The sequence below is a fragment of the Lepidochelys kempii genome, unplaced genomic scaffold (assembly GCF_965140265.1).
Source record: "Lepidochelys kempii isolate rLepKem1 unplaced genomic scaffold, rLepKem1.hap2 scaffold_260, whole genome shotgun sequence".
Lineage (NCBI taxonomy): Eukaryota > Metazoa > Chordata > Testudines > Cheloniidae > Lepidochelys > Lepidochelys kempii.
In genome coordinates this window covers 38,275-64,469 of record NW_027333629.1, presented here as the reverse complement: position 1 = coordinate 64,469, position 26,195 = coordinate 38,275, and the positions used below count along the sequence as shown (strand labels likewise).

The 26,195-nt window shown below is 60.1% G+C and overlaps 1 protein-coding gene across 1 annotated transcript in view; it reads right to left on the bottom strand.

Annotated features, from left to right (window-relative positions):
• SYNGAP1 (synaptic Ras GTPase activating protein 1) overlaps window positions 1-25,985 on the bottom strand; it is a 36,509-nt gene extending 10,524 nt beyond the window's left edge. The window contains exons 1-3 of the mRNA XM_073326992.1: window positions 25,392-25,985; window positions 16,924-17,045; window positions 16,268-16,367 (exon numbers count right to left, since the gene is read on the bottom strand). Coding sequence (XP_073183093.1) covers window positions 16,268-16,367; window positions 16,924-17,045; window positions 25,392-25,413 — 244 coding nt within the window. The 5' untranslated portion in view covers window positions 25,414-25,985. The remainder of the gene's footprint in view (window positions 1-16,267; window positions 16,368-16,923; window positions 17,046-25,391) is intronic.
• Window positions 25,986-26,195: the final 210 nt, after the last annotated feature.

Genomic DNA, 26,195 nt, shown 5'->3' with positions numbered 1-26,195 from the left:
CCCCGGGCCAGACTCCACACAACCTGTCCTCACCCCCAGCAGCTGACGCCCAGGGGCCGAGGCGCCGCACCTTCCCCAGCACTGCAGTAAGGAGAGTGGGACAGGTCAGCTCATTAATATTCAGGCTGGGAGGCCGGGGAAGTGGGGGGTATGAGAGAAGGCAGAATTGCATCAGGTCATATTGGTAGGGGTGAGAATCAGGGAAAGGATATGATCCCCAGGCTGGAGGCTCTCAAGGTTGGTGTGTAATCTGGGGGCTGGGCATGTACGGGGGGGTGTACTCCCAGCGGGGCTCAGTGGAGATGTTGGGGGTATGCACCTATGGGTGGGGGGCTCAGTGGGGTTGTTGGGGTGTGATCCCATGGGTGGGAGGGCTTAGTGGGGGTATGATCCTGTGGGTGGGTGGCTCAGTGGAGGTGTTGGGGGTATGATCCCATGGGTGGGAGCCTCAGTGGGGGTATTCTAGGGTGACCAGACTGTCCCGATTTTTAGTTCTTTGTCCCGCGTCCCGACCAATGCACAGTCGGGACGCCATTTGTCCCAATATTGCCGCTTTGGTCGCTCTGGCGGGTTTTTTTTTTTTTTGTTGCTTCCCCCGTGTGTCCCGATATTTTGTCTGTTTCATCTGGTCACCCTAGGGTGTTCGGGGTATGATCCCTTGGGTGGGGAGGTCAGGGGGTATTGAGGGTATGATCCCATGGGTGGGGTGGGCTCAGTGGGGTTGTTGAGGGTATGAACCCATGGATGGGGGGGCTCAGTGGAGGTGTTGGGGGTATGAACCCATGGGTGGGGGGCTCAGTGGGAGTGTTGGGGGTTAAGGTGATTCATCAGAGGACACTCTCGCCTCTCAGTCAGTGCTGGCCTCACGGTGGTGCTATGGGCCTGTGCTACAGGGAGTGGGGTGGGGGGCAGCAGGGGCTCTCCCCTGGCAGTCAGGGCTCGCCCCATTGCCCCAGGGCAGCACTTGGGGGCTGTGCTGCAGGGGGCTGGGTAGTGGGTCCTTTCCTCCCAGACATGGTTCGGTGCGCAGGTGAAATAGTTCTGCCTCCCCCAGAGCAGGATCGGCTGTCCTCTGCAATGTTACTGCATGGCAGTTCCCTGGCTGACATGCTCTGCCCCAGAGGTGGCCGTATTTGTGGAGGCAGAGGAGTAGCCTCACATGCTATTAGTAACAGGCTCCCCTCAGGCTGAAAGGGTTCAACTGGGAGCTGGGAACACACCAGCTGTGCCAGCTCAATGCAGCCTCCCCCGCTCCGGCTCCCCCAGCCCCTCTGCCTTTGCTGTGAAAGGCCCTTGGTTACCGCAGCCCAGCCAGATCCTGCTCCTCCCCCCAGCAGGTCTCCATGGAAAACACCCTGCCATTTCCCATCCATGATGCCTCATTACCAGGGAGTGGTAGGAGCACTCGGAGGGGGATGCAGCTGTTCCCCAGCAACTCTACGCATCCAACGTAGTGGAATCCCGTGCCCAGTGCTGAGACACAGCCGTCTCCGGGTTAGGGCACAGGGGCTGTTTATAAAGGGCTCCCTTGCCTGGTGCTAAGATTCATCTGTCTCTCAGGTGGGGCGCAGGGGCTATTTATACAGGGATCCCTCACCTGGTGCTAAGATGCAGCCACCTCTGGGGTGGGTCCTGGGTGCGGTTTATACAGGGATCCCTCACCCAGGGCTAAAATGCAGCCACCTCTGGGGAGGGACGTGGGGGCTATTTATACAGGGATCCCTTGCCTGGTGCTGAGATGCAGCCATGTCTAGGGTTGGGAATGGGGGATTTGGCCAGGATGCCAGGGGGAAATCAGAGTCCAGGAGGGGCCTGCGAGGATCGGGGCCGACAGGTCCCTTAGATATGGCTGTCACTAATGACTGGTTTTGCCAACTTTGCAGATTAAAGTTGTGCAGTTACTCACCCATCACCTGGGTCCTGCCAGGCAGCAAATTTCCCAGGGCTGGGACACGGTGCCCAGGGGTGGGGGAGAATATCCCACACCAGACACAAGTCTAGGACTGGAGCTCTGGGTTCAGTTCCTGGCTCTGCCACAGACTGCCTGTGTGACCTTGGGCCAGTCACTGAGCCTCAGTCCCCATCTGTGACACACCCGTCACGGCCCTGCCCTGTCACATGAGGGTGTTGGGATCAACCCGTTCTGGATTGCGAGGTGCTCCAGTACTGTGGTGAAGGGGTCAGGTCAGTCCCTGAGAAAGAGAGACAGGATCACACAGCAGTGTGTGGGAGAGAACCCAGGAGTCCTGACTCTCAGGTGTGCATTAACTCCATCTCTGCCGGACTTTGGGGACAGGAACACTGGGGGCTACCAGGGTCCCCAGTTGGTTTCAATGTGTCTCCCCCTGGGGAGAGCTGTCCCTCCTTCCACAGCCTCAGGACTGGGGCCCTTGCTGTGTGTGTGGCTGGCATATGCCCAGCGCCCTGATCCTAGTTCCCTGTCAGGCTCCATGTGCAGGGGCTGCCCACCCCCAGTCGGGGGGACAATTGTGCCAGGAGTTGCCCGCGTCCTACTTTCCCTGCTCAGTGACTCATGCAGGCGATTGATCCAGGCATGGAGCAGGGCGGCTGCTGACATCGGGGTCACGATGCACACACATTCCTCATGCCTGACTCGCCTCAAACCTGAAGCCCCAAGAGCCCTTTGTAGCCATCAAATGCTGCAGAGCTTTTGTAGCCGCCTCTTAAAATAAACTTGAAAGGTGGGGAGAGAATGTGGGATGGGACTGAGGGGCATCAGCTGGGCTGGAACAGCAGGGGCTGTGGGTCAGGCTTGAGGGACATGGGCAGAGCGGAGCGGACCGAGGCTGGGACAACTGGGGGCTGCAGGTCAGGATTGAGGGATGTGGGCAGAGCAGAGTGGACTGGACTGAGGCTGGGACAACAGGGGGCTGGGTTGGGATAGAGGGACATGGGCAGAGCAGAGGGGACCCAGGTGGGACAGCAGGTGGCTAGGTCAGGATAGAGGGCTGTGGGCAGAGTGGAGGGGACCCAGGTTGGGACAGCAGGTCGGGATTGAGGGATGTGGGCAGAGCGGAGCGGACCGAGGCTGGGACAACAGGGGGCTGCGGGTCAGGATTGAGGGATGTGGGCAGAGCGGAGGGGGCGCAGGCTGGGACAGCAGGGAGCTGTGGTCGGGATAGAGGACATGGGCAGAGCGGAGGGTGCCCAGGTGGGACAGCAGGTCAGGATTGAGGGATGTGGGCAGAGCAGAGTGGACTGGACTGAGGCTGGGACAACAGGTCGCTGGGTCAGGATAGAGGGACATGGGCAGAGTGGAGGGGACCCAGGTTGGGACAACAGGTGGCACAGCAGGTGGCTGGGTTGGGATAGAGGGATGTGGGCAGGGCAGAGCAGAGCGAACCGAGGCTGGGACAGCAGAGGGCTGCAGGTCGGGATTGAGGGATGTAGGCAGAGCAGAGGGGACCCAGGTTGGGACAGCAGGTGGCTGGGTCAGGATAGAGGGCTGTGGGCAGAGCGGAGGGGACCCAGGTTGGGACAGCAGGTGGCTGGGTTGGGATAGAGGGACATGGGCAGAGCGGAGTGGACCGAGGCTGGGACAGCAGAGGGCTGCAGGTCGGGATTGAAAGATGTGGGCAGAGCGGAACGGAGGGGACCGAGGCTGGGACAGTAGGGAGCTGTGGTTCAGGATCGAGGGATATGGGCAGAACAGATGAGGTCCTGGCTGGGAAAGCTGGGGGCTCAGGTCAGGATTAAGGGGCACTGGTTGAGAGGTGGGAGGACCCCCTTGTCAGTGCTGTGGTACATCAGCAGGGCTGTGGGAGGGAGATGGTGCGACTTTGGGCAGCAGAATCTAATGCTAACTCAACAATATTATTTTATAAGCATGTTTTCCTGGTGCGCTGTGACCTTGCAGAGTCACAGGGTGGGGGGTTGCCTCTCCTAGCCCCCTGCTCCTTACTAGGTCAGTATTCTGGGAGGGAGCCCAGCCAGCACCGGAGCGTGTCCATCAGGAAGCGGCCCTGACAGAGTGACAGGCGATTGATGGAAAAGCAGGCGGGGAGGCTGCGGGAGCATGTGAGCAGAATGAGAACCAAAGGGAAACAATTAGTGTCAAAGAGACACTTGCTCCAGTTAACCCTTCACCTCCGACAACGCTACCACCAAGGACCCTCCTGCCCCCAGAGACCAAAATCCCCCCACCATCCATCCCCAGAGATGGCTCACCCTCTGTCCATCCCCAGACAGATCCCCCATCCACCCCTCCAAACACACCATACATCCCCATCTGTCTAGCAAAGATATAGCTAGAGCCCTGATTGTCCATCATCCCCCAGTAAATGTCTGTCCATCACCATACTTCCTGTTCCCCACATATACCTGCCAAGTCACTGCCCTAAGCACTCATCCTTCCACATCTATCCATCTCTGTATGCACCATTCTATCCATTCATCCCTGCAACCCCATCTCCATGCACAACCCTTCATCTGTCACCATTCACTCTCCTTCACACACATCTTCCAATCCATTCATTCATCTCCGTACACCCCTCCAACACCATCTACCTCCATGCACAGCCCTCCATCCGTCACCATTCACTCTCCTTCACACACATTTACCTATCCATTCATTCACCCCCGTACACCATCTATCTCCATGCACACCCCTCCATCCAGCATCTCCTTCACACACATTTTATGATCCATTCATTCATCTCCGTACACCCCTCCAACACCACCTATCTCCATGTACACCCTTCCATCCGTCACCATGCACTCTCCTTCACAGACATCAGCCCCATTACTCCCAGGTCTGATCCATCTACATAAAGCCAGTAGCAGGATGGGGAGCTGGGGGGAATATTTTCCAGCCTAAAGCCTTGCCCCTCCCTCCAGATCCCCAGCTTCCCTTCGCTCTGCCACCCCATCCAGTGCACCCTAAACTGCTGCATGCTCCCCGGTCAATGCAGAGATAGGGCTTCCCGTAAACTCAGAAAGGAGACAAGCATGACAAGGTAAAACCTGCTCACGCACACCAGGTCACGCACGTCCCTCCCCACCTTCCCTCTGACCCCTGGCCCTAAGGAGCACTTCTGCGGGATGGCAGCATCCCCATCACTGCCACCCCGCAGGCAGCCTCGGCCAGCACTCACCCCCCGGAGCACCGCGCAGCTGCATGGAGAGGAGGCTGATTCCAGCTGGCTTTGCACAGGGCTCTTCACCACCCTAACGAGGCAGGGGCAGAGTTAAGGAGCGCAAGCCTCTGTGAACTGGGGAAATGGTATCTTAGCGCTGCCCCTGCACAGCACAAGCACCGGTCAGAGGCTCATTCAGCAGCTTTCGGGCCACCCAGTGGGGCAGGCACAGCAAATCCCAAGGTGGGGCAGGGGGCATGACGGAAGGCAGGGCACAGAGATGAATTGGGGTGGGGAGTGGTGGGAGTCAGCAGGGAGGGTACACCCCAAGGGACTGCATCCTCAGCACTTCACCTAGGTTGATACTACAGACCTGCGCTGGCCGCAGCCCTGACAGCTGCATGGGGAGCACAATGCGGCCTGACAACCCCCCCAAACAGTGCAGCTGCCTGAGACTGCAGCAGACAGCTTGGGACACTATCCCGAACCCTACTGGGGGTGAGTGGAAGGTCTGGGGAACTATTTCCCAGCTGAGCCAGGACTGGGCAGTGCCCTTCTCTGAGCCACACTCTGGAAACTCACTTCCAGCACCTATGACCCATAGTGGGCAGCTCCAATCCCACCCAACAAGTGCCAACATCCCCACAGGGCAGCCCCCCCACCCTATGGCATGGGCTAGGCAGCCACACTCCATCCTGCCCAGTCTGGATCCCCGCCAACCTGGCAGCCCAGAATCCTGCAGCCCTCCTCAGTTCCGCTACTGACTCCATACCCAGCATGGGGATGCAGCTGCCTCTGGGGTGGGGTTCAGGGGCTGGCCATACAGGGATCCCTCAAAATGCAGACACCTCTGGAGTGGGACAGGAAAGATGCTGAACAGCATCACCACACAGCTGGAACAGTAACCAAAAGCTCACCCCCAAACAGAAAAGCAACAGGAATTTTAAGGAATCTCCAGGGTGGAACAGAGCATGTCCCACAGCACCGGAGCACTGGGCTCAGCACTGCCTGCCAGTGAAGAGCGCCCCTTACAGAACCCTGCCCCCACTCCTCTACCCGTAGCACAGTAGGGCAAGCATTGACCCTGAGAGAGAAGCAACCCTCCCCCACAGCTTTCCAGGGGAGCTCTCCCCCGTCCAGGCTCCCCTGGCATGGCCTGTCCAGGCTCCTCCCGCAAGACCAGCTGCTATCCCTGCGCTCTCATCCACACCTGCCCTGGGGAAGAGCCCAGGCTCCCAGCCAGCGCTGCTATTGGACCCACAACTCCACCCTATGGCTGGCAGGCTGCACCACCTCTGGACATGTGGGTTGCTCCAGCCCGCTCCCCTGCCCCATTGCAGCAGCTACACTCAGATACACAACCACACACACACACAACCCTACACAACCCCGCCCCACAGCCGTAACCCTATATACCGACACACTGCCGCAACCAGGCACACACCCCTATGCAGAAAGGCAACCCTCCAACCCTGTACAAATCACACACACAGAGACACAACCCACAACCCTATACATTCTACACCCAGACACACAAGAGAGGCATAACTCTAAGCACACGCAACTGTATGGACTCTTTCACACACATACACACCCACTAACAGAGACACAACACTATACACACAAGATACAATTATATGCAGGCACATAACCCTGGACATGGACACACACGCAGCAGCTGTAGGAGCTGCCACTTCAGCCAAGCCAGAAGTGGAAAGGAAATGTGAATGATGTGAGTGTGGCCTCACACACACCCCCACATCCCCAGACGGAGAGAAACAAGCCAAAATACACAGATACACAATCACACACACTTGTGCACTCACAGAGGGAGAGAGTCCCACAACAGAGAACCCTACTGACACACAATCACACATGCAGACACACATAATCACACTGACAGTCAATGGTACACAACCCTACATACACCCACAGAGTGATACAGAGACAGACCCAATTTTACTGTCCCATAGGGAGAGACACACACAGACACACAATCTTTACATACACACTGAAATGGTCACACACTTGCATGCACACACAACCCAATATGTACTCACCAGCATGTACTTGAACACACAACCCTCCAAACACACCCAGACACAAGCACAGAGAACCCTACACACACAGGGACAAGCCCACACACACAAAGTTGCACACACTGACTGGCAGTCTCGCACACGCACTGACAGATGCACACGCTGACACAGCCACAATTACACAATCTTGCACACGCCGACATGGTCGCGCACACACGCAGCCTGGCCACACTCTCTCGGGCACAACCACACAATCCCCTCACTTGCACACAGATACGATCGCAGCCCTCTCCCCATACGCTGCCACCAGCAAGGGCACACACAACCTCACACTCACACACACTGACACAAACAGCAGCCTGACACTGACACACGCAAGCTTGCACACAGATGCACACTGACACACACACGCTGGTGCACACACCTGTCAGTGTGTGTCACGCACATCCTTGCACGCACGCACTCTCGCCTCCCGAACAGGGACGCGCCGCGCACGGCCCCAGCTGCCGCCGCCCCCGCGCGCCGCCCCCGCGCCCGCCGCTCACCTGGGCCCGGCGCCCCTAGGCAGCCCCGCGGCGGCCCGGCCCCATGGCCCGCGCGGCCGGTGCGGGGCCCCGCTCCCAGCGCCCCATGCCCGGGCCCCGGCGGCTCCGGTGCGGCGGCGGCGCGCGCGGCTGGGCGGCTCCGGGGCCGGCGCTCGCCTCCAGCATCCCGCACGCCGCGCGGTTGCTAGGAGACGCGCTGCCGTTCCCTCGCCCGCCGCCAACCCGGGGCCGCCGCGCCTCGTGCCGGCGCGGGGTTAACCCCTGCGGGGCCCGCGCCCCGGCCCTGGCCGCCCGCTCCCCCCGCGCCGGCCCCGCGCGCAGCCCCCGCCCCCCCCGCGGAGAGTCCCGCCCCCCCCCCGCATAGTGCCCCGCCACGGAGAGTCCTGCCCCCCGGCCCCCGGCCTCCTGCCCCCCCGCGCAGCCCCTCCAGTGGGAGTCCTGCCCCCCCCCGCTCATAGTGCCCCCCAGCCTCCTGCCCCCCCCGCTCATAGTGCCCCCCCCGGCCTCTGCCCGCCCACGCAGCCCCTCCACTGAGAGTCCTGCCCCCCCCGCGCATAGTGCCCCACCGGGCTCCTGCCCCCCCCCGCAACCCTGCCACGGAGAGTCCTGCCCCCCGGCCTCCTGCCCCCCCCCGCATAGTGCCCCCCCCGGCCTCTGCCCGCCCGCGCAGCCCCTCCAGTGAGAGTCCTGCCCCCCCCCGCTCATAGTGCCCCCCAGCCTCCTGCCCCCCCGCTCATAGTGCCCCCCGGCCCCCGGCCTCCTGCCCCCCCCGCTCATAGTGCCCCCCCGGCCTCTGCCCGCCCGCGCAGCCCCTCCAGTGAGAGTCCTGCCCCCCCCGCTCATAGTGCCCCCCAGCCTCCTGCCCCCCCCGCTCATAGTGCCCCCCCGGCCTCTGCCCGCCCACGCAGCCCCTCCACTGAGAGTCCTGCCCCCCCCGCGCATAGTGCCCCCCAGCCTCCTGCCCCCCCGCTCATAGTGCCCCCCGGCCCCCGGCCTCCTGCCCCCCCCGCTCATAGTGCCCCCCCGCTCATAGTGCCCCCCCCGGCCTCTGCCCGCCCGCGCAGCCCCTCCAGTGAGAGTCCTGCCCCCCCCCGCTCATAGTGCCCCCCAGCCTCCTGCCCCCCCCGCTCATAGTGCCCCCCGGCCCCCGGCCTCCTGCCCCCCCCGCTCATAGTGCCCCCCCGGCCTCTGCCCGCCCGCGCAGCCCCTCCAGTGAGAGTCCCGCCCCCCCCGCGCATAGTGCCCCGCCACGGAGAGTCTTGCCCCCCGGCCTCCTGCCCCCCCCGCACATAGTGCCCCCCCGGCCTCTGCCCGCCCGCGCAGCCCCTCCAGTGAGAGTCCTGCCCCCCCCGCTCATAGTGCCCCCCAGCCTCCTGCCCCCCCCGCTCATAGTGCCCCCCCCGGCCTCTGCCCGCCCACGCAGCCCCTCCACTGAGAGTCCTGCCCCCCCCGCGCATAGTGCCCCACCGGGCTCCTGCCCCCCCCCGCAACCCTGCCACGGAGAGTCCTGCCCCCCGGCCTCCTGCCCCCCCCCGCTCATAGTGCCCCCCCCGGCCTCCTGCCCCCCCCCGCTCATAGTGCCCCCCCCGGCCTCCTGTCCCCCCCCGCGCAGCCCCGCCACGGAGAGTCCTGCCCCCTCCAGCTCATAGTGCCCCCCGGCCTCCTGCCCCCCCCGCTCATAGTGCCCCCCCGGCCTCTGCCCGCCCACGCAGCCCCTCCACTGAGAGTCCTGCTCCCCCCCCCCACTCATAGTGCCCCCCAGCCTCCTGCCCCTCCCGCGCAGCTCCCTCCACAGAGAGTCCTGCCCCCCCGCACTCATAGTGCCCCCTGGCCTCCTGCCCCCCCCGTGCAGCCCCGCCACGGAGAGTCCTGCCCCCCCGCACTCATAGTGCCCCCCGGCCTCCTGCCCCCCCCTGTGCAGCCCCGCCACGGAGAGTCCCCCCGCACTCATAGTGCCCCCCGGCCTCCTGCCCCCCCCTGTGCAGCCCCGCCACGGAGAGTCCTGCCCCCCACCGCGCATAGTGCCCCTCGGCCTCCTGCCCGCCCCACACAGCCCCGCCACGGAGTCCTGCTCCCCCGGCATCCTCCACTCACTCCCTAATGAAAAGTACTCCCCCCACCATGCTTTCACCCTCCCCCTGCAGCTCACATAGAATAGAATCTCAGGGTTGGAAGGGACCTCGGGAGGTCATCTAGTCCAACCCCCTGCTCAAAGCAGGACCAATCCCCAATTTTTGCCCCAGATCCCTAAATGGCCCCTCAAGGATTGAACTCACAATCCTGGGTTTAGCAGGCCAATGCTCAAACCACTGAGCTATCTCTCCCTCTCCAGGGAGCTGCCTATCCCTGCCCTCACTTCCCTTAAAGGAGGCAAAGTGGGGCCTCTCACACATCTCATCAGCCCCCAAAGGAGCCACCTCACCCCACATGAGTGCACTCACCCCCCATTGACAACAGCCACAACTCTCCCCCCACCCCCCCCATGTTCAATTACACCCCTGCCCGACCCATCCGTTCCACCCCACCTGCTACACCAGTCATCCTGGGGCACCGAGTGTTAGGGGACCGGCCTGAAGGAACAGCAGAGGGCTGGAGGAGGGAGTCAGGGGAGGGAAGATGGGGGTGACTTAGGGGGACCAGGCAGGAGGTGGCACTGGGGGTGGGGGCAGCATGACAAAGGAGCTGGACAGGGCCTATGTGGGGAACTTGGGTGCAGCAGGCAGGGCAGGAGCTGGTCAGGGAAAATGGGGTACATAACATATAGGAAGCAGTGGCAATGGGGAACAGCCAGGGTGAGCACACAGTTGGGCAAGAGGTGGGAATGACCTGGGGTGCAGGGGGTGGGGAGAATTGGGGCAGCAGTAGGGGGAAGTTCAGGGAGTCTTGGGGGGCAGGTTGAGGGGGTGGGTGTGACAGGGGCTGTCAGGAGAGCTGTGGAGGGGCTGGGGGTAGAAGCAGGAGAGGTGCAGGAGGGAAATCCCAGCTGTTCCCTGGGTGAGTCCAGTGGGATCCCACACCTGCCTTGACCCTACCCCACATATGCCCTAACCTTCTGTCTGCATCCTGACCCAGTCCTTCAATCCCACCCACAAGACATAACCCAACTCTCTAATTTATCACCCCAGCCGTAATCCTACCCCCTCCACCCTAATCATAACGGATACCTCATCTTCAGCCTGTCATCCTTCCTCCCATAAACCCGACTCCAAACTCCTCAGGCCCCACAAAACTCTACCAGGCTACTTTAAACTGGCTCAGTGAAACCCATGCTGCTGTGTGTGTGGACAGTCTAATAGCGGTTTTCAAACTGCCTACATCGGCTTAGTTTTGCACCACAAACTAAACTGCTATAAACCAGGTTTAAAACCACAGAAGCAGACACCCACAGGGGCACTGGTTTCATTAACCCAGTGTAAAATCCTCTCCATTTAGGCCATGTCTTCACTGCACACAAAGTGTGGTTTTACATCAAGTTTTCTCGCTGTAAGATCCTAGTAGGGACAAGGCCCGGGTACTTTTTAGCTGGCTGGAGCAAGGCATGGTCAGCCCTACACCCTCATGCCCCAGGTGCATCTTCACTTAGAAAAATAGTGCACCGTTAACTCAAATTAGGTACCACATCTACCTAGCTCAGGCTAGGAGCAGGGATGTAAGCAGGTGTTGGCTAACAATCAACACCTTGGAAAAGCCTCTGCCTTTAAACACATATCAAACTAGGGACAAGGGGTTTTCTCCATAGAGGTGACAATCCTAGTGCAAACAGGATAAGTGCAGTTTCAATCTGTGTTAGCAAGCAGAGGTAACCAGGGACAGGAACACTGCAAAAAGCTGTGTTCTTAAATTAGCTAACCCAGGTTAGAACAACAGTGGATGTGGCAGCTCAAGTTTTAAGGCAGTGTAGCAGCTTGAGTTAAAGCTGCCAGAGAGCCATGGCTGAATACACACTGAGAACCCCTGTTAAAAGCCAAGGTGCCATGTCTTCACTGCTATTTTACCCCAGTGTGGCTGATTGGAGTTAAGAATACACCTTTTTTGTTGTGCAAACACACTCTTAGGACTGGTTGGTGTACACACTCCAGGAACTAGGCTGCAAATGTCTGCTCTTAAGTTAGCCGAGGTAACACCCATCCATCCTCACCCGCACGGACATGGCCTTAGAGCAAACACTCCACAAAGATCTTCTAGGAGAGGAACATTTGCCCCCAGTCACAGACCCTGCGAGGCGGAGGTCACACATGTTCAGCGCCTGCAGCAGGATTCACCATCATATTCGTCAGCTTGAGTTAACTAGCAACCACTCAACAGATGTTACAGCATGATCCAAACCCCTAGTGGGCCCTAAACTTTACCCTTCCCCCAAGCTTAGCCATATCTGTAACCCTAATGCCTAGACCCATATAGATAACTCATACACCCCAATCCCTTACTGTAGTCCAAAACCCTCACCCCTAAATTAACCCCCTGCTTTTAAACCTTACCCTCTTACCCCATAACTCCTATCCCTACCCACCTGAACCTTAACCCTAACTCCTCGCCCCTCACCTGTAATGCCTACCATAGCCCATGACTCACCCCTAACCCTATCACCTCCATCTGAACTCAAATCCCTGACCCTGTGCCTTCACGCAGACTTCTCCCCTACCTCACGCCCACCAATCCGCAGCTCCATGGCTGCTCCAAGCGATGTTCCTCCCCCGTGTGTGCAGGAGCCCCAGGCGTCTGCAGCAGGGCCTGGGGATGCTGGGGGGAGGAAGGACAGTAGGACAGGCCTGCAGGGACATGCTGACTCAGGGAGTGGAGTCAGGAGAAAAACAGCCTTGAGAATGGAGGGGAGATTGGCAGAGATGAGCGACCCCAGAGGAAAGAGCTGGGCCAAGCCATCCACGGATGCCTCAGCCCTAGAGCTCTAGAGGGTCCCATGCTCAGCGGGGTTACGAGCTGGATGGGAGAGATCCCATCAATGCTGCAGAGAACCAGGTGGGGGTGCTCTCCCCTAGCTGTCAGTGCTTTGTACTCTGGGGGGCAGAGGACTCAGTAGGGGGCTCTGTGCTGCATAGCACAGGGGTTTCAGCAGGGGGAGCTCTCCCCTGGCAGGCAGTGCTGATCCCAGTGCAGCACTGAGAGACTGCAGCAGGGGGCACTGTGCTGCGTGGCGCTGGAGGGCTCAGCAGGGGGCACCGGGCTGTCTGGGGTTCAGTAGGTGGCACTGTGCTGCAGGGTGCTGTGGGGCTCAGCAGGGTGTGCCAGGCTGTGGGGCACTGGGGGGGCTCAGCAGGGGGCACCAGGGTGCAGAGAGTGAGTGTGCTGCAGGGGCCCTGTGCTGTGGGGTGAAAGGGGGCTCAGTAGGGGACACCAGGCTGCTGGGGGGCTCAGTAGGTGGCACTGTGCTGTGAGGTGCTGGGGGGTCTCAGCAGGGGGCACAAGGCTGCGGGGTGCTCAGCAGGGGGCACTGGACTGCAGAGAGTGAAAGTGCAGTAGGGGGCTCAGCAGGGGGTGCTGGGTTGTGGGGTGCCAGGGTGCAGAGAGTGAGAGTGCATTAGGGGGCCCTGTGCTGTGGGGTGCACAGGGGCTCAGCAGGGGGTGTTGTGCTGTGGGGCATCAATGGGGGGCTCAGCAGGGGGAGTCGGGCTTCAGCGTGTGAGAGTGCAATAGGGGGCGCTGTGCTGCGGGGTGCAGGGTGACTCAGCAAGGGGCACCTGGTTGTGGCACGCCAGGGGAGCTCAGCATGGGGTGAGGGGCTGGGGAGTCTCAGCAGGGGGTGCCGGGCTGCGGGGCACAGGATGGGTGCCGGGGCTGTTTCATCCCCACAGCAGCGAGGCTGCGTCACCTCCCTTCATCTCTCCTTGGGGTTTCCATGGAAACCTTTTAAGCCAACTTCTCAGGGAGACAAATTTCTTTTTTTAAATGCTGAGAGGAAAGGGGGGAGGGAGCATGTTAGTGCACGTGGGGCTCTGGGGGGCCCAAGCCTGGGATGGAGAGTGGGGGAACTGAGGAGTCAGGGGGCAGACACAGGACACCAGCCTGACTCCTCCACATTCCCCTGTCTCACACTGCTCTGAAGAGCCATGGGGTCCAGTGGGTTAGAACTAGGAGGGGTGGGGGCTAGGAGCCAGGACTTCTGGGTTCTCTCCCTGGCTCTGGGAGGGGAATGGGGGCTACTGGATTAGAGCAAAGGGGCTAGGAGCCAGGACTTCTGGGTTCTCTCCCTGGCTCCGGGAGGGGAGTGGGGGCTACTGGATTAGAGCGAAGGGGCTAGGAGCCAGGATTCCTCGGTTCTATCCCTGGTTCCGGGAGCGAACCCTGCAGCTGGGTGCCTGCCGGCGCCACCTGGGGGCAGGGAATCTCACAGCACTGCAGGCCGGGATTTCTGCCAGAGGGGTTCCCCTAGCAACTGTAGCCAAGCTCCCATGCATGGCTGCTACTCAATTGAGCTGCTTATTATGGGATGGTTCTTCTTGCCTCCTTGGCATGCCACCAGACAGCATTTGGGGGGAAGGGGGGGACACACTGAAATGTAGCAGGCTGCAGAAGTTGGGAGTGGAGACCCCAATCCCCCTATACCAGCCAGCATCCCCTTCCATAATCCTCTCCACACAGAAGCCTTCCATTTCCTCCCTCCCCATACAGAGACATCCCAACCTCTCCCACGCAGCCAATCTCACCCTCCCAAATCCCCCCATACCACGAGCCCCCCAACCCTGGCCAGCACCCCTTCCCCCATACAGAGACCCTCCCCTCCAGTCACCACCTCCTCCCCAATACTTCATAAAAAAACCCCCAATCCTCCCCACACCCAATGCCAGCCAGCAGCCCCTTCCCCCATACAGAGCTCCCCCTCTCCAACCCCACCCCATCTCCCCCTACAGGCAGGGAGTTTAGGATGGGTACACAAAGCCTGCAGCGGTGGAAAATGCAGGGACAGTTTTTCTGGGGGAAGCAATAAGGCCTGGTGGAGAGTACCCTGGGGACATGGGAGGGGGTGGGTCTCTGCCGGAAGGAGGCACAGGGTTAAAGTGAGTACAGAGGGACAGACATGACCCTCATCCACCCCACCCCACCCCCGCACCCGCACAGCTGCCCCATCTCAAAGCTGCCTTGTTCTGAGAGCAGGAGCTCCACCCAGTGGGGACCAAGAGATGCTGCATATTCAACTTGCCCCTGCCCTAAAGGCGGACCTAGAGCACCTGACCCCATGCCCCTCTCAGAATCCAGGAGTGGCTCACTACAAGATCTGCTGTGGATCAGCTGCTGTGGAGTGTTTGAATTACTGGATCTACCAAGGATCTGCTGGTAGATCTTCTAGTGAATTTTCCGCAATTGGTTTCATCACAGGATCTTCTAGGCCTGAGGACCTCAGAGGTATGTTTCACTGAGATTCCCTATTGGTCAGGTGCTATGGCTCATGTTTCAGAATGGAATTGACTGGGGTTCAGACACTATGAGCCTGCTTCACGTTAGGATCTACAGGGAATTAATTTTCCCTTATGGGATCTGTTGGGCTCAACAGTAACAGAGCACATCACGGTGGGATCAAGTAGGGCCATGTGTCTGTGTGATCTTGGGGTCATTAGGTGCCAAGGGGCACATGTCTCTGTGGAATCTCATGGGCACCAGGCCCAGAGGGGAGAGTGTCTTTGGGAATCACACGCCACAGAGCATGTTGGCTGTGGGATCTAATGGGGCTCATTAGGGAAGTATGTCTGTGGGATCTTGTGGGAATGGGGGACTGCGAGGCACATGTACCTGTAAGATCTCAGGGGATCAAGCACTGAGGGGGGGGGGGGGTTCACGTGGGAACTGGGCATTGCAAGGTGAATATTTCTGTGGGATCCAGGTGATGTTTGCTGTAGAATCTATTGGGAGCAGACTCCCTGGGGTGCATGTCTCTGTGGGATCTACTGGGAATCAGGCACCACAGAGCAGGTTGGCGGTGAGATCTAGTAGGATCATGAGGCAAGCATATGTGGAACATATGTCTGGGGGATTGTTTGGTCTTATTGGGACCCAGGGAGTGGGCAGGCGAACCCCACCCACTGCTAAGAGGGGGGTCCACAGGACCTGGAAAACTAAATTACGGGGGACAACTAATGAACAACAGGGACAGGAGTGCGGTCAAAGGGTCAAACGAAGGGAACCGGGTGGGGACACTGAGCAGAGAACCCCGGACAGCGCCCACTGCTCCTCAAAGGCGTCAAGGGAGTCAGTGGACGCCGCCCAGAGGAACTCTGCCCGGAGGCGTGAACGGACGGAGGATCGGGGGATTGTCTGGTATCGGGGATTTATTTCTGTATTCACATGGGGAATGGGTGCCAGGGGTGTGGGGAGTAGTCACTGCAGGTCATGAACATCTGTGGGATCTACTTGTAATTGGGTGCCATGGGGCACGTGTCCCTGCAGGATCAAGTGGGTTCATCACTGTAGGGTGCTGGCTGGCCATGCCCTACTGCAGCCCGTCCCAGTCCCTACCCACCCCATACTACAACCCCCACTTCTTCACCTCATGCAATGCCACAACCCCCACTTCTCCACCTGGTGCCCCCCACAGTGCAATGCCCCAACCGTCCAGTCCCTGCCCCCCCTTCCGTACCGTGCTCGGGCCGCCCCTCCACAGGGACGCTGACTGTGCGGCGCAGCAGCTTGGTCCGGCAGGGTTCGCTTCGCCGTTCCCTCATCAGCAACGGGTGGATCTGGAGATGAGGGAGGAGAGAGACGGGGGTTACTGTTGCATGGGGGCATCCCCTCTAACTCCCAACACCCCGTCTCCCAGGTCCCTGCCTCCCCCATTGCCCTCCCGCTGCCAATGTCAGGGCAGGAGTACACAGAGTGACAATCCTCAACCCCTGAGGCTGTCCCAGGTGTGGCTTTATCCTGGGGGGGGGAACAGCATTATCCCAGGGGACCAAGAGGGAGCAGGCTGCCTAGCACCCCACACTAGGACTGCAGCCTCCCTACAAGATGGGCTCAGAAAAAGCCCTGCCCCAAGCTCAGGGGCAGGGGACATTGCATCATATTCTAGGGAGACCTCTCAGCTGGGGCAGGTCTGGGACCAGGAGGGAAGTGAGAGCTCTGGGTGAGGGGAAAGGGGGGGTTGCTCTGTGCTTGAGACAGAGGGGAGGGGGTGCTTCAGGAGGGGAGGGCAAGGGGGAGGGGATCTCTGCTCTGGGTGGAGGGTTTCTCTGGGGTTCCCGCAAGCTCCATGCTCCCCCTCGACTTTACATCCTGTCCCATCTCTGTGTGTCTCACCTCGTCCTCGTCTAGCATAAGCAGCTGGTTTCCAGAGATGATGCAGAATCGTGGATTCCAGGCTGGGCGTTCGTAGGGAGAGTGCATATAGGGCATGCGGTGCATGGGGGCTCCTCGCACATCTGGGCGGGGCAGGGAAAGAAGGTTAGAGATGATGCAATGGGGAGAGGTGTCTTCGTGGGCAGACAGAACCCTCCTTCCATCCCCACACACGTCCCTCCCTCATTGCATGCACCCCTCCATCCATCTCATCCCAAGCACACCTGTCCCACACCACTCCTGCCCTCCTCACCCATGGGCACGTTTCCATCCACCCCGAAGCACATTCCTCCATCCATTCCTCCCCTCCCACAACATCTCTCTCATTACCATGTTCTCCACAACCACTGTGGGGCAACAGGGACAGAACTGACCCACTGGGCCAAAGTAAGGAATGACCAGGTCACAGCCACACTCATGGCTGGGCTCAGAAATGGGCTCCGCTCCTCTCCCCACCCATACCCCACTTCCAGCCCAGCGGGACCAGACCTCAGAGCTCTGTCTAACCCTGTCTTCTCCACCTCTTCACTCGCAGCCCGGTGTCCCCATCTCTCCAATTAGCCCCAGGCTAGCCGCCCCCAGCCCCATTGCAACTGGTGCCATAGCCCCAGGGAGGACCGTCCTAGGATAACCTCACTATAGGAGATGTTCTCTCCCAGTCCCCAGTCGGGATCAGTTTACGCTCTGAAGCAGCAGGGTTTTGACACCCCCCCTCCCATTTCAATAACTCTGCCCATGGAACCAACAATCCACACAGGAAGATGCTGAAGACCCCAGAACAGCACCTAGAAAGGTGGTTCTCAAACTTTTGTACTGGTGACCCCTTTCACATAGCAAGCCTCTGCGTGCAACCCCCCTTATAAATTAAAAACACTTTTTTTACATATTGAACACCATTATAAAAGTGGAGGTAAAGCAGGGTTTGGGGTGGAGGCTGACAGCTTGTGACCCCCCCCCATATAATAACCTCATGACCCACTGAGGAGTCCCAACCCCCAGTTTGAGAACCCCTGACCTAGAACTCTGATACACCCTTCTCCAGGAAGGAGAAACCATAGATCATCCCCAAGCCGGAATAGGCTTCCCCCTCCACCCCTGGCACAGAAAGTTCACCCCAGACTAACCCTCCCACTCAACTCTTGCCAAGGGCTGGATCACTGGCCACAGACTGATTCAAAGGCAGTGAGTCCAGAAAGGACCAGCCAGTCACGTAGTTTGACCTCCTGTCAAGCACAGCCAGAGAATGGCGCCCCGGCATCCCTGTACTGACCCCAAGAATCTGAGTCTGGCTACAGCATCTCCCAGAGAGAACTGGACACCCTCAGGAGACGGAGAGCCCATCCCCTCCCTTGGGTTAATCCCGCCCTCTTAAACAACCTGAGCCTTAGTTCCAACTGGAATTTATCTGGCTTCAGCTTCCAGCCAATGGTTCTTCTTCTCCCTTTCTCCATTAAGTTAAAGAGTCCAGGTATTTTCGCTATGTGACGGCCCTTACACCCCGCAATCAAGTCACCTCTCAGTCTTCCTTCGATCAGCTGAAGAGATAACGCCTGGTTAGCCGCTCGCCATCAGGCATGGTCTCCAGCTTTACAGATCGGTTCTGTGGCCTCTCCCATTCTTCCACATCCTTTTAAAGCATGCAGGCACTAGACATCTCTTCAGTGCTGTCCGCAGAGGTAAGGTCACCTCCCCACTTCCTTGTTTAGACAGGCAAGGATCATGCCATGGGCTCATTCTGGGAGCTCACGTGGAGACTGGGTCTTAATATTGCCAATGCCAGGGGTTCAGAACCCACATGCCAGGGCCCCTCAAGTCACCCCATTGACTTAATATACCTATCTTTATACATCTGGGGGTTTGGTGTAATTACACCCTATTTCTGAACCTGTGGGGTGATAGCTCGGAGCAGACAGCTTAGAAAATGGTTTTATTTATATTCAATGCAAGCCAATTCTCTCCCATAACCCCATGACTGCAGGCTCTGAGGCTTTAATATTGCAAGGGGAAATCCCCAGAGCTGGATATGCTGCAGGCTACGTCTTGGCTTAGGCCAGGTCTACACTTAGACAGTTTCCCACTTTACCTCCGCCAGTGCTGCTGTCTCTGGCCCGGCGAGCGAAATGCGCTGCACTGGTGTAAAGTACCTTACCCTGGGAGAACCAAGCCTATACCAGGGCTTTTGTCAGCCAAAAATTCTCCTCCCCAATGCACAGAGCCAGGCCAGCAAAGCTGGAAGCACAGGCCAGGCCATGGACCATCTGCGTGGCGTGTCCATACAGCACCAGGCACAAGAGGGTGCTGGTCCTGGCTGGGGCTCTGGGGTGCCGAGTGTGTTATGGTAGCAAACAGCTGCGCGGGAAGTCCCATAACCCAAAGCAGAGGGGCGGGATGGGGGGCCTCACACCAGTGAGAAGCAGAGGAACCATCCCATGGGAACAAGTCACCTCGAGCCTCAGGGGAAGCAAACAGAGCTGGGGGAATCCAGCACCACAGGCAGCATATAATCCTCCTGCCCCCAACAGGGGGCTGCCCCCTCCCCAGCACAGACTGGGTGGGCGGGGTCTGGAGTCATGGCCTGCCCAAGATCACTCACAGGATGGGGTTTGCAGGGAGAGGTGCAATGGGCTTTTGCAGCACAGTGCTGCCATCCAGTGGACATAGTGGGACATAGCAGGCTACTGAGCTCACCTCTCTGCAGCCCCTTCCATCTCCAAATACACACACAGGAGTCCCTGCACTTGCTAAGGAACTCAACCTGGTACCTGCCCCAGCATTGCACAGTGCAGGGGGACTCCCCCTGAGAACAGCACATAGCCTATGGGAAGGACACCAGGAGTCCTGACTCCTCCCCACTCACCACTCTATCCCTTGCTAGAACCCAGGGGTCCTGGCTCCCAGCTCCCCCTGCTCTAACCACCAGAACCCACTCCCTCCCTGCCACACACACAGCTGGGGAGGAGGACCCAGGAGTCCTGGCTCCCAACTTTCTGCTGCTATCTTGTTAATCGCTGTGCAAACTTTGGGCAAAGCATCTGCTACATCCTCCTCTGCAGCTGGTCACATAGAAGCTAATAACCTACTACTGCTGCCAATTAATTGTTTAGCAACCTGGGAGAGGTCTGTGCTGCGGAGCTAGAAGGTTGTGGGGTCAGATCCTCTTGGTGGCTCATGCAGGGTGGGATGAGAGGGGAGAATAGAGTGCAAAGACATCATTCCAGACCACGTCAAACTCATAACACATTTGCACAGGGGGACTGAAGGAAGGCTGCATGGGATACCTGAATCCTGGAAGTCCCCCCACTCCCAGCACTGGACTTTGAACACTCCTTTTACCAAGGCCGATAGAGGGCTGGAGGAAGGAGCATGTGGGGATGGATGGATGGAAGGGTAGGTGTGGGGATGGACAGATGGATAGAGATGTGGAGGCAGAGAAGCATGCTTGGGGAAGGATGGAGGGAAAGAAGTGTGTGCAGGGACAGAGGGCCAGGTCCAGGGAGGGTTGGGAACAAATGGGTGCATGAGGAGGGATGCTGGGTGGGAGACAATCAAGATCCTGCCCAAGTCAGCATGAGGAGGTTGCAATAACTACTATCCTTGCACTGACCCTGTAGTGTAAGAGCACCCAGGTGTGCTCACACACCAATTCCTGTCTTAGTGTGTTCGGGATTGCTCATGTTTTGATTAAGGTGCACTGTGGGGCACGCACTGGCAGAGCATGTTTTGCATTAGGCTAAAGGCTGGGAGTGGGGCCGGGGGTGTCCAGAGGGCAGAGGAACCCAGCCCTAGGTCAGAGGCCAGGCCCCAATTTCCTGAGCGCCTGCTCTTCCCAGGCCCTAGGGGGGAGGGGATTAGATGCCCAGCCATGGGGCAGGGCCAGATCAAGCCATTCTCCTCTTAGTCACCAGCTCGAAGCCACCCCTGGGCAGCAGGGCCCCACTCCTTGGGGCTTGGCTCTGGCTGCCATGGCAGGCTCAACCCTGCTTTGCCTTCATGGCAGGCTCCGTGGAGCACCCAGGACTGCCTGGGGCACAGCTAGAACTGCCCCATGACCCCTGCCCCCAGCCAGCTGGAAGACAGTTGTGCTGTGTGGGGCTGTCAGATTGCAGAGAGAGTCAGAGATGCTTTCTCCAGTGCTGAACCCATACGATTCCACACAAAGCTGGATATTAGCAACATGCAAATTATATGCAAATATGCAAATGCACAATGCTTCCTTGCTTCAACTGACCTGCCTGCAAAAATGCAAATCAGTTCACCACATCATTTGCATAGAATAGCCAAGTATCCCAAGGACCTAGCCACTCCTAAAAGCTGGTGTCCTTGTTAGCTCCTGGGCACTCCTCCACACTTGTGGGGGTGGGGGGGTCACTCAGCACTGGGGCCCCCAGACCCACACCTCCTGTGCCATCCCCTCAAAATCCCCAGCACAGCCCCCTCCCCCTCCCAGCCCTGGCATCACAGTGTGGGCGCAACAGGGGGGGCTGACTGTCCCATCAGATCTGAGTGTGCCTGGAGATCCGTGCTGGGAAGTGACAGCCCAGGGAGCATGTGGGAGAGGGGAGCCTGGCAGAGAGAGAGAGATAGAAGAGACACCCCTCCCCCCAAAAGATACAGATACGGGCCCTTCCCCTGCCCCATCTGCCACCACCAGCTACAGGCCCCTCCCCAGACTTAACTGGGGAGAGGATGCCCTACCCCTAAACGGGGAGGGGCCCCAAGTGCCCCCCCAGCACACCTGCAGCTCACGACACTGCCACGCTCTGGGGATTCGATTCATGCCAGTCCCCCCCCCCGCCCCGGATGGGGGGGAGGAGGGAGCATCCTCCAATGGGGTTACCTAGCAACCGCATCCCACCACCTCCTCACATTGAGTGCAGGAAAGAGACCGTGGGGGGTATTTCATCCCAGCATCCCCCAAAGCAGGGGGGAAGCTCCTGGCTACTCCAGCCCCGACTGCTCCCAGCAGGGGGCGCTGTGGGGAGTAGGGCAGGGCGCTGGCTGGGGCGGGGGAGCTCCTGGCTATTCCGGCCCCAGCCTCTCCCAGCAGGGGGCGCTGTGGGGAGCAGGACATGTCACTGGCTGGGGGTGGGCGGGAAACGCTTGGCTATTCCAGTCCCGCCGTCTCCCAGCAGGGGGCGCTGTAGGGACCTGGGCAGGGCACTGGCTGTGGGGCAGCACCCAGCTACACTAGCCCCGGCCTCTCCCAGCAGGGGGTGCTATGGGGAGCTGGGCAGGGCTGTAGCTGGGGGTGCAGCTCCCAGCTACTCCAGCCCCAGCCTCTCCCAGCAGGGGGCACTGTGGGGAGCAGGTATGGTGGGGCTGGCACCACTGAGGAGGGAGCTCGTTCTGTGTTTAAAGGCCCTGTTAATCACTGAACAGGGTGCTATGTTTATTCCCTCATTAATATTTCTATTTTGGAGTTGCAATAAATTAGCATAATAAATTATGGGGCAGTTGGGATGGGAGTCTCCACCGCCCACCCTTCAGCAGGGTGTTCCCATCCCTCAGCACAGCACCCCCACCCAGTGTCCTCCCCACCTCTCCCCCAGCCCAGTGCCCCCCAACCTGACCCTGCAGCACAGCGCCCCTGGCACTGCACTGGGGCCAGCAGTGACAGAGGGGTGATTGTCCCCTACTGTATTCCTGCAGCACCACTCATGCTAGCCATGGGGGGTTAATCCTAGCCCTGCCTGAGGTCTCCGGCCTCCAAGTGCCAGGAGGTGTGGGGGGTGACACCGGGGCACCACCTCAGTGAGGATTACATGTACCTTGGGCACAACAGGGAAAAGTGCCGGGCTGTGGGGATCAGACAGAGGACACAACACTCCCTCGGGCCCAGAGCCCAAGGACATGGGGACAGGAGGAGGGTGTTCAGACCCAGGTGTCCGGGCAGCAGGAATTCTAGGAGCCAGGTGTCAGGGTGCAGAGAAGTTCTGGCGGGGAACATCTGGACCATACATGTGACAGCACGAGTGGCATGAAAACCCCATCCGCCCAGTCCTTTCTGGGCCAGCTGGGAAAGTGGGTCATGCGGGTCTCCTGGTGATTTGCACCAGCCTCACATCAAGGGCCAGGGCCCCCTAAATGGGGCCAACACCCCCCACCTCAGAGTGGGCCCTGACCACGAGCAGGGGCACACTCCAGCAGGCCGTGGGCTGAGAATGAGTGTGGGGGGAGGAGGTGAGCTGCAGAGAGCGACCCCCAGGGCCCTCCCCGATGCTAGGATCCCAGCAACCAATCTGGATCCAGCCCTAAGAACCCCGCAGCCAACACAGGTAGCGCTCCCCAACCCTGGCTACAGGCAGCATGTGGTATTCCCAGCCATCACAGGTCTCCTCTCCCTCCTGCCCCCCACAGGCCTGGGCAGTGCACCCACTACCCTCCACTGCCCCCCCAAACTCCTAGTTACCCCTACTGCCCCCAGGTCCCCTAGCTACCTCCACTGCCCCCACAGGCCTGGGCAGTGCACCCACTACCCTCCACTGCCCCCCCAAACCCCTAGTTACCCCCACAGCCCGGCAATGGTCCCCACCACCACCACCATCCCACAGGCCTCAGGCAGTGACCCCCCTGCTCCCTCTACTACCCCCCGACACAGAGGACAACAGACAAGCTCTTCAGATACCCCCAGCACCTCCTCTGTTTCCCCCCACCCCCAGCTGCTCCCAGATGTATCCCCTGTCCCCAGCCATCCATCAACCCCAAGGTCCACCAGGTAACTCCCCCAACTCCTCCCTCAGAGTCCCCCCATCCTCTCAACACGTGCCCTGGGCTACCCCCCACTCCACTTCCAACCACAGACATTCCCTCTCTCTGCTTTTTCAGACCCCACAGGCCCTGAACAGCCTCCCCATACATCCCTCTCCCCAACCCCACTGACCCCTGGGGTATGCCTGCCCACCCACCCAACCACCCTGCAGCCGCACTGGCTGCTGGGAAACCCCACACACACACATCCCCCTCCCCAACCGAGCCTGACCCTCAAACCCTGCAGCCCAGATGAACTCTCCAAGCCCCCAATTATTGCACTGTGAACTCTTCAATATTGTCTCCCCAGAGAATACCCTCCTGTTCCCCCCACTGCCCACCCTCCCCCAACCCCACAGAGCCCCCTGCACCCAACCCCAGAGGCAACTTCCTTTTGCCCTTCCCCACAGACTCTATGAGCCCCAGACCCCACAGATCCCAGGGTACCATTCAGTCTCCCCCACCTCCTGCCACCAACACAGCCATCCCCTGTCATCCCCCGGACTTCACTGAGCCCAGAGCACACCCCAATCCCGCCACCTCCTGCCCTAGACAACTGAACCCCGGACATCACAGGCCCCAGGGTACCGTCCAGTGCCTCCCATCTCACCTCTGACTCCCCACTGCCCCACAGGGCACCACCAGCATGTTGTCCTGCCTCCCCACCAGCCATGGGGCAGCCCCTTCAGGAGAACCATTCCCTCTCTTGGATGGCACCTCAAGCATACCCCCTGCCACCCTAAGATAAGCTGGCATCCCTCACTGTTTCCCCAGGCCCCATGTGACCCCCTCATCCCTCACACAGCATCCAAAGGTTCCCCCCACCCAGTTCTGAGCCCACAGGCCCTAGGTGACCCCCCCACAGTGCACCCACTACCCTCTACTGCCCCCCCAGACCCCTAGCTATCCCTACTGCCCCCACAAGCCTGGGCAGTGCATCCACTACTCTCTACTGCCCCCCACCCCAGGAACCACCCCCAGTCCTGAGCCCACAGGCCCTGGGTGATGCCCCCTCCTAGGAGCCACCCTTAGTCCTGAGGCTGCAGGCCCTGGATGACCCCCCCGTCCCAAGAGCCACCCTTAGTCCTGAGCCCCAGATCCACAGGCCTCAGCTGAGTCCCTTTTATGCCTCCACTACCTCCCCCAGGCAAACCCCATTGCTTAAACCCCACAGGACCCAGTGGCCCCCAGGACTCCACACACAGTCATCCCCCTCTGCCACCACATGCCTCAGTCACCTCCCAGTGCCCCCCACCTGCCCCAGGTAAACCAGATTCTCCTCCCAGCCAGATAGACACCCCACATCTCCAGCAGAACTCTGACCCTCCAGCCCACCCCAGGTGACCCCTCCCATTCCTGCCCAAGTTTCAGTGCCCTGTGTCCCAGATGTGGTGCCACGCTCCCTGGCTAACTCTGCCTGCCCCCGCAACCTGTCCCAGGTGAACCAGATTCTTCTCCCAGCCCCATAGACACCCCACATCTCCAGCAGAACCCATTCTCCTCTCTGACCCCACAGCCCTCCCCTGCCCCATTCCCAAGCCCAGACCCTGGAAGAACCTTTCAGTACACTCCCATCTGTCCTAGGTGAGCTTGCCTGTTCCTCCAGCCCCCCTCAGACTCCAGAACCCATAGGCCCTAGCTGTGCCCCCCTCAACCCCAGCTGAACCCACCCCATCCTTTACCTCGAAAGGGGACATAGGACATGGTTCCTTCAGCCGCTCGCTAGTCCTGGGCGCTTGTCATGGAGGAGGTGAGGGTGGGGGGAGAGAAGCCGACCCAGGAGGAAGTGGGGTGGGGGAATCCCCAGAGTGGGAAGGAGAAGGGGAAACCGGGGGGGGGCAAGGACCTCGGGGGGATCCAGGGAAGAGGACTTAAGAGGAACCAGGAGAGTAGGGGTGCTGGGGGATCCGGGAGACAGGGGGTTGGGGATGCCAGGGGACTAGGGAGAGCAGGGTGCAAGGGGTCGGGGAACAGGGGGTTGGGGGTGCCGGGGGACTAGGGAGAGTGGGTACAAGGGGGTTGGGGGAACAGAGGGTCAGGAGAGTGGGGTGCAAGGGGGAACCGGGGGACGGCAGCAGCAGCAGTCGGGGCGGTGATGAGTGCAGCAGGAGCGGCCAGGCCTGCGGGGGGGCCGCCTCCCACCCACGCTGCCTGGCTGGGCCCCGCCGGGCCCCCGCAGCCGAGCTCCCCCTCCCCCGCTCGCCGCCGCCGCCGCTGCCGCCGAAGGATGCTGCTGCCGCGGATGCTGGTGCTGAAGCTGCGGCCGCTCCAACCTCGCACACGGGCCCCGCGCGCTGCCCACTCTTAAAGGCGGCCGCGCGGCAGCTGCAGTGGGGGTGGGCGCCGCGTGCGGCCGACAGAAAAGGGAGCGGCCGCGTCCCCTTTAAACGTCGCTTCCCCACCCCGAACACACATTCCGGGGTTGGGGGCACGTGGGGTTCGGAGCCAGGTGCCGCCGCGCACCAGGAACCGGGTCCCTCAAACCC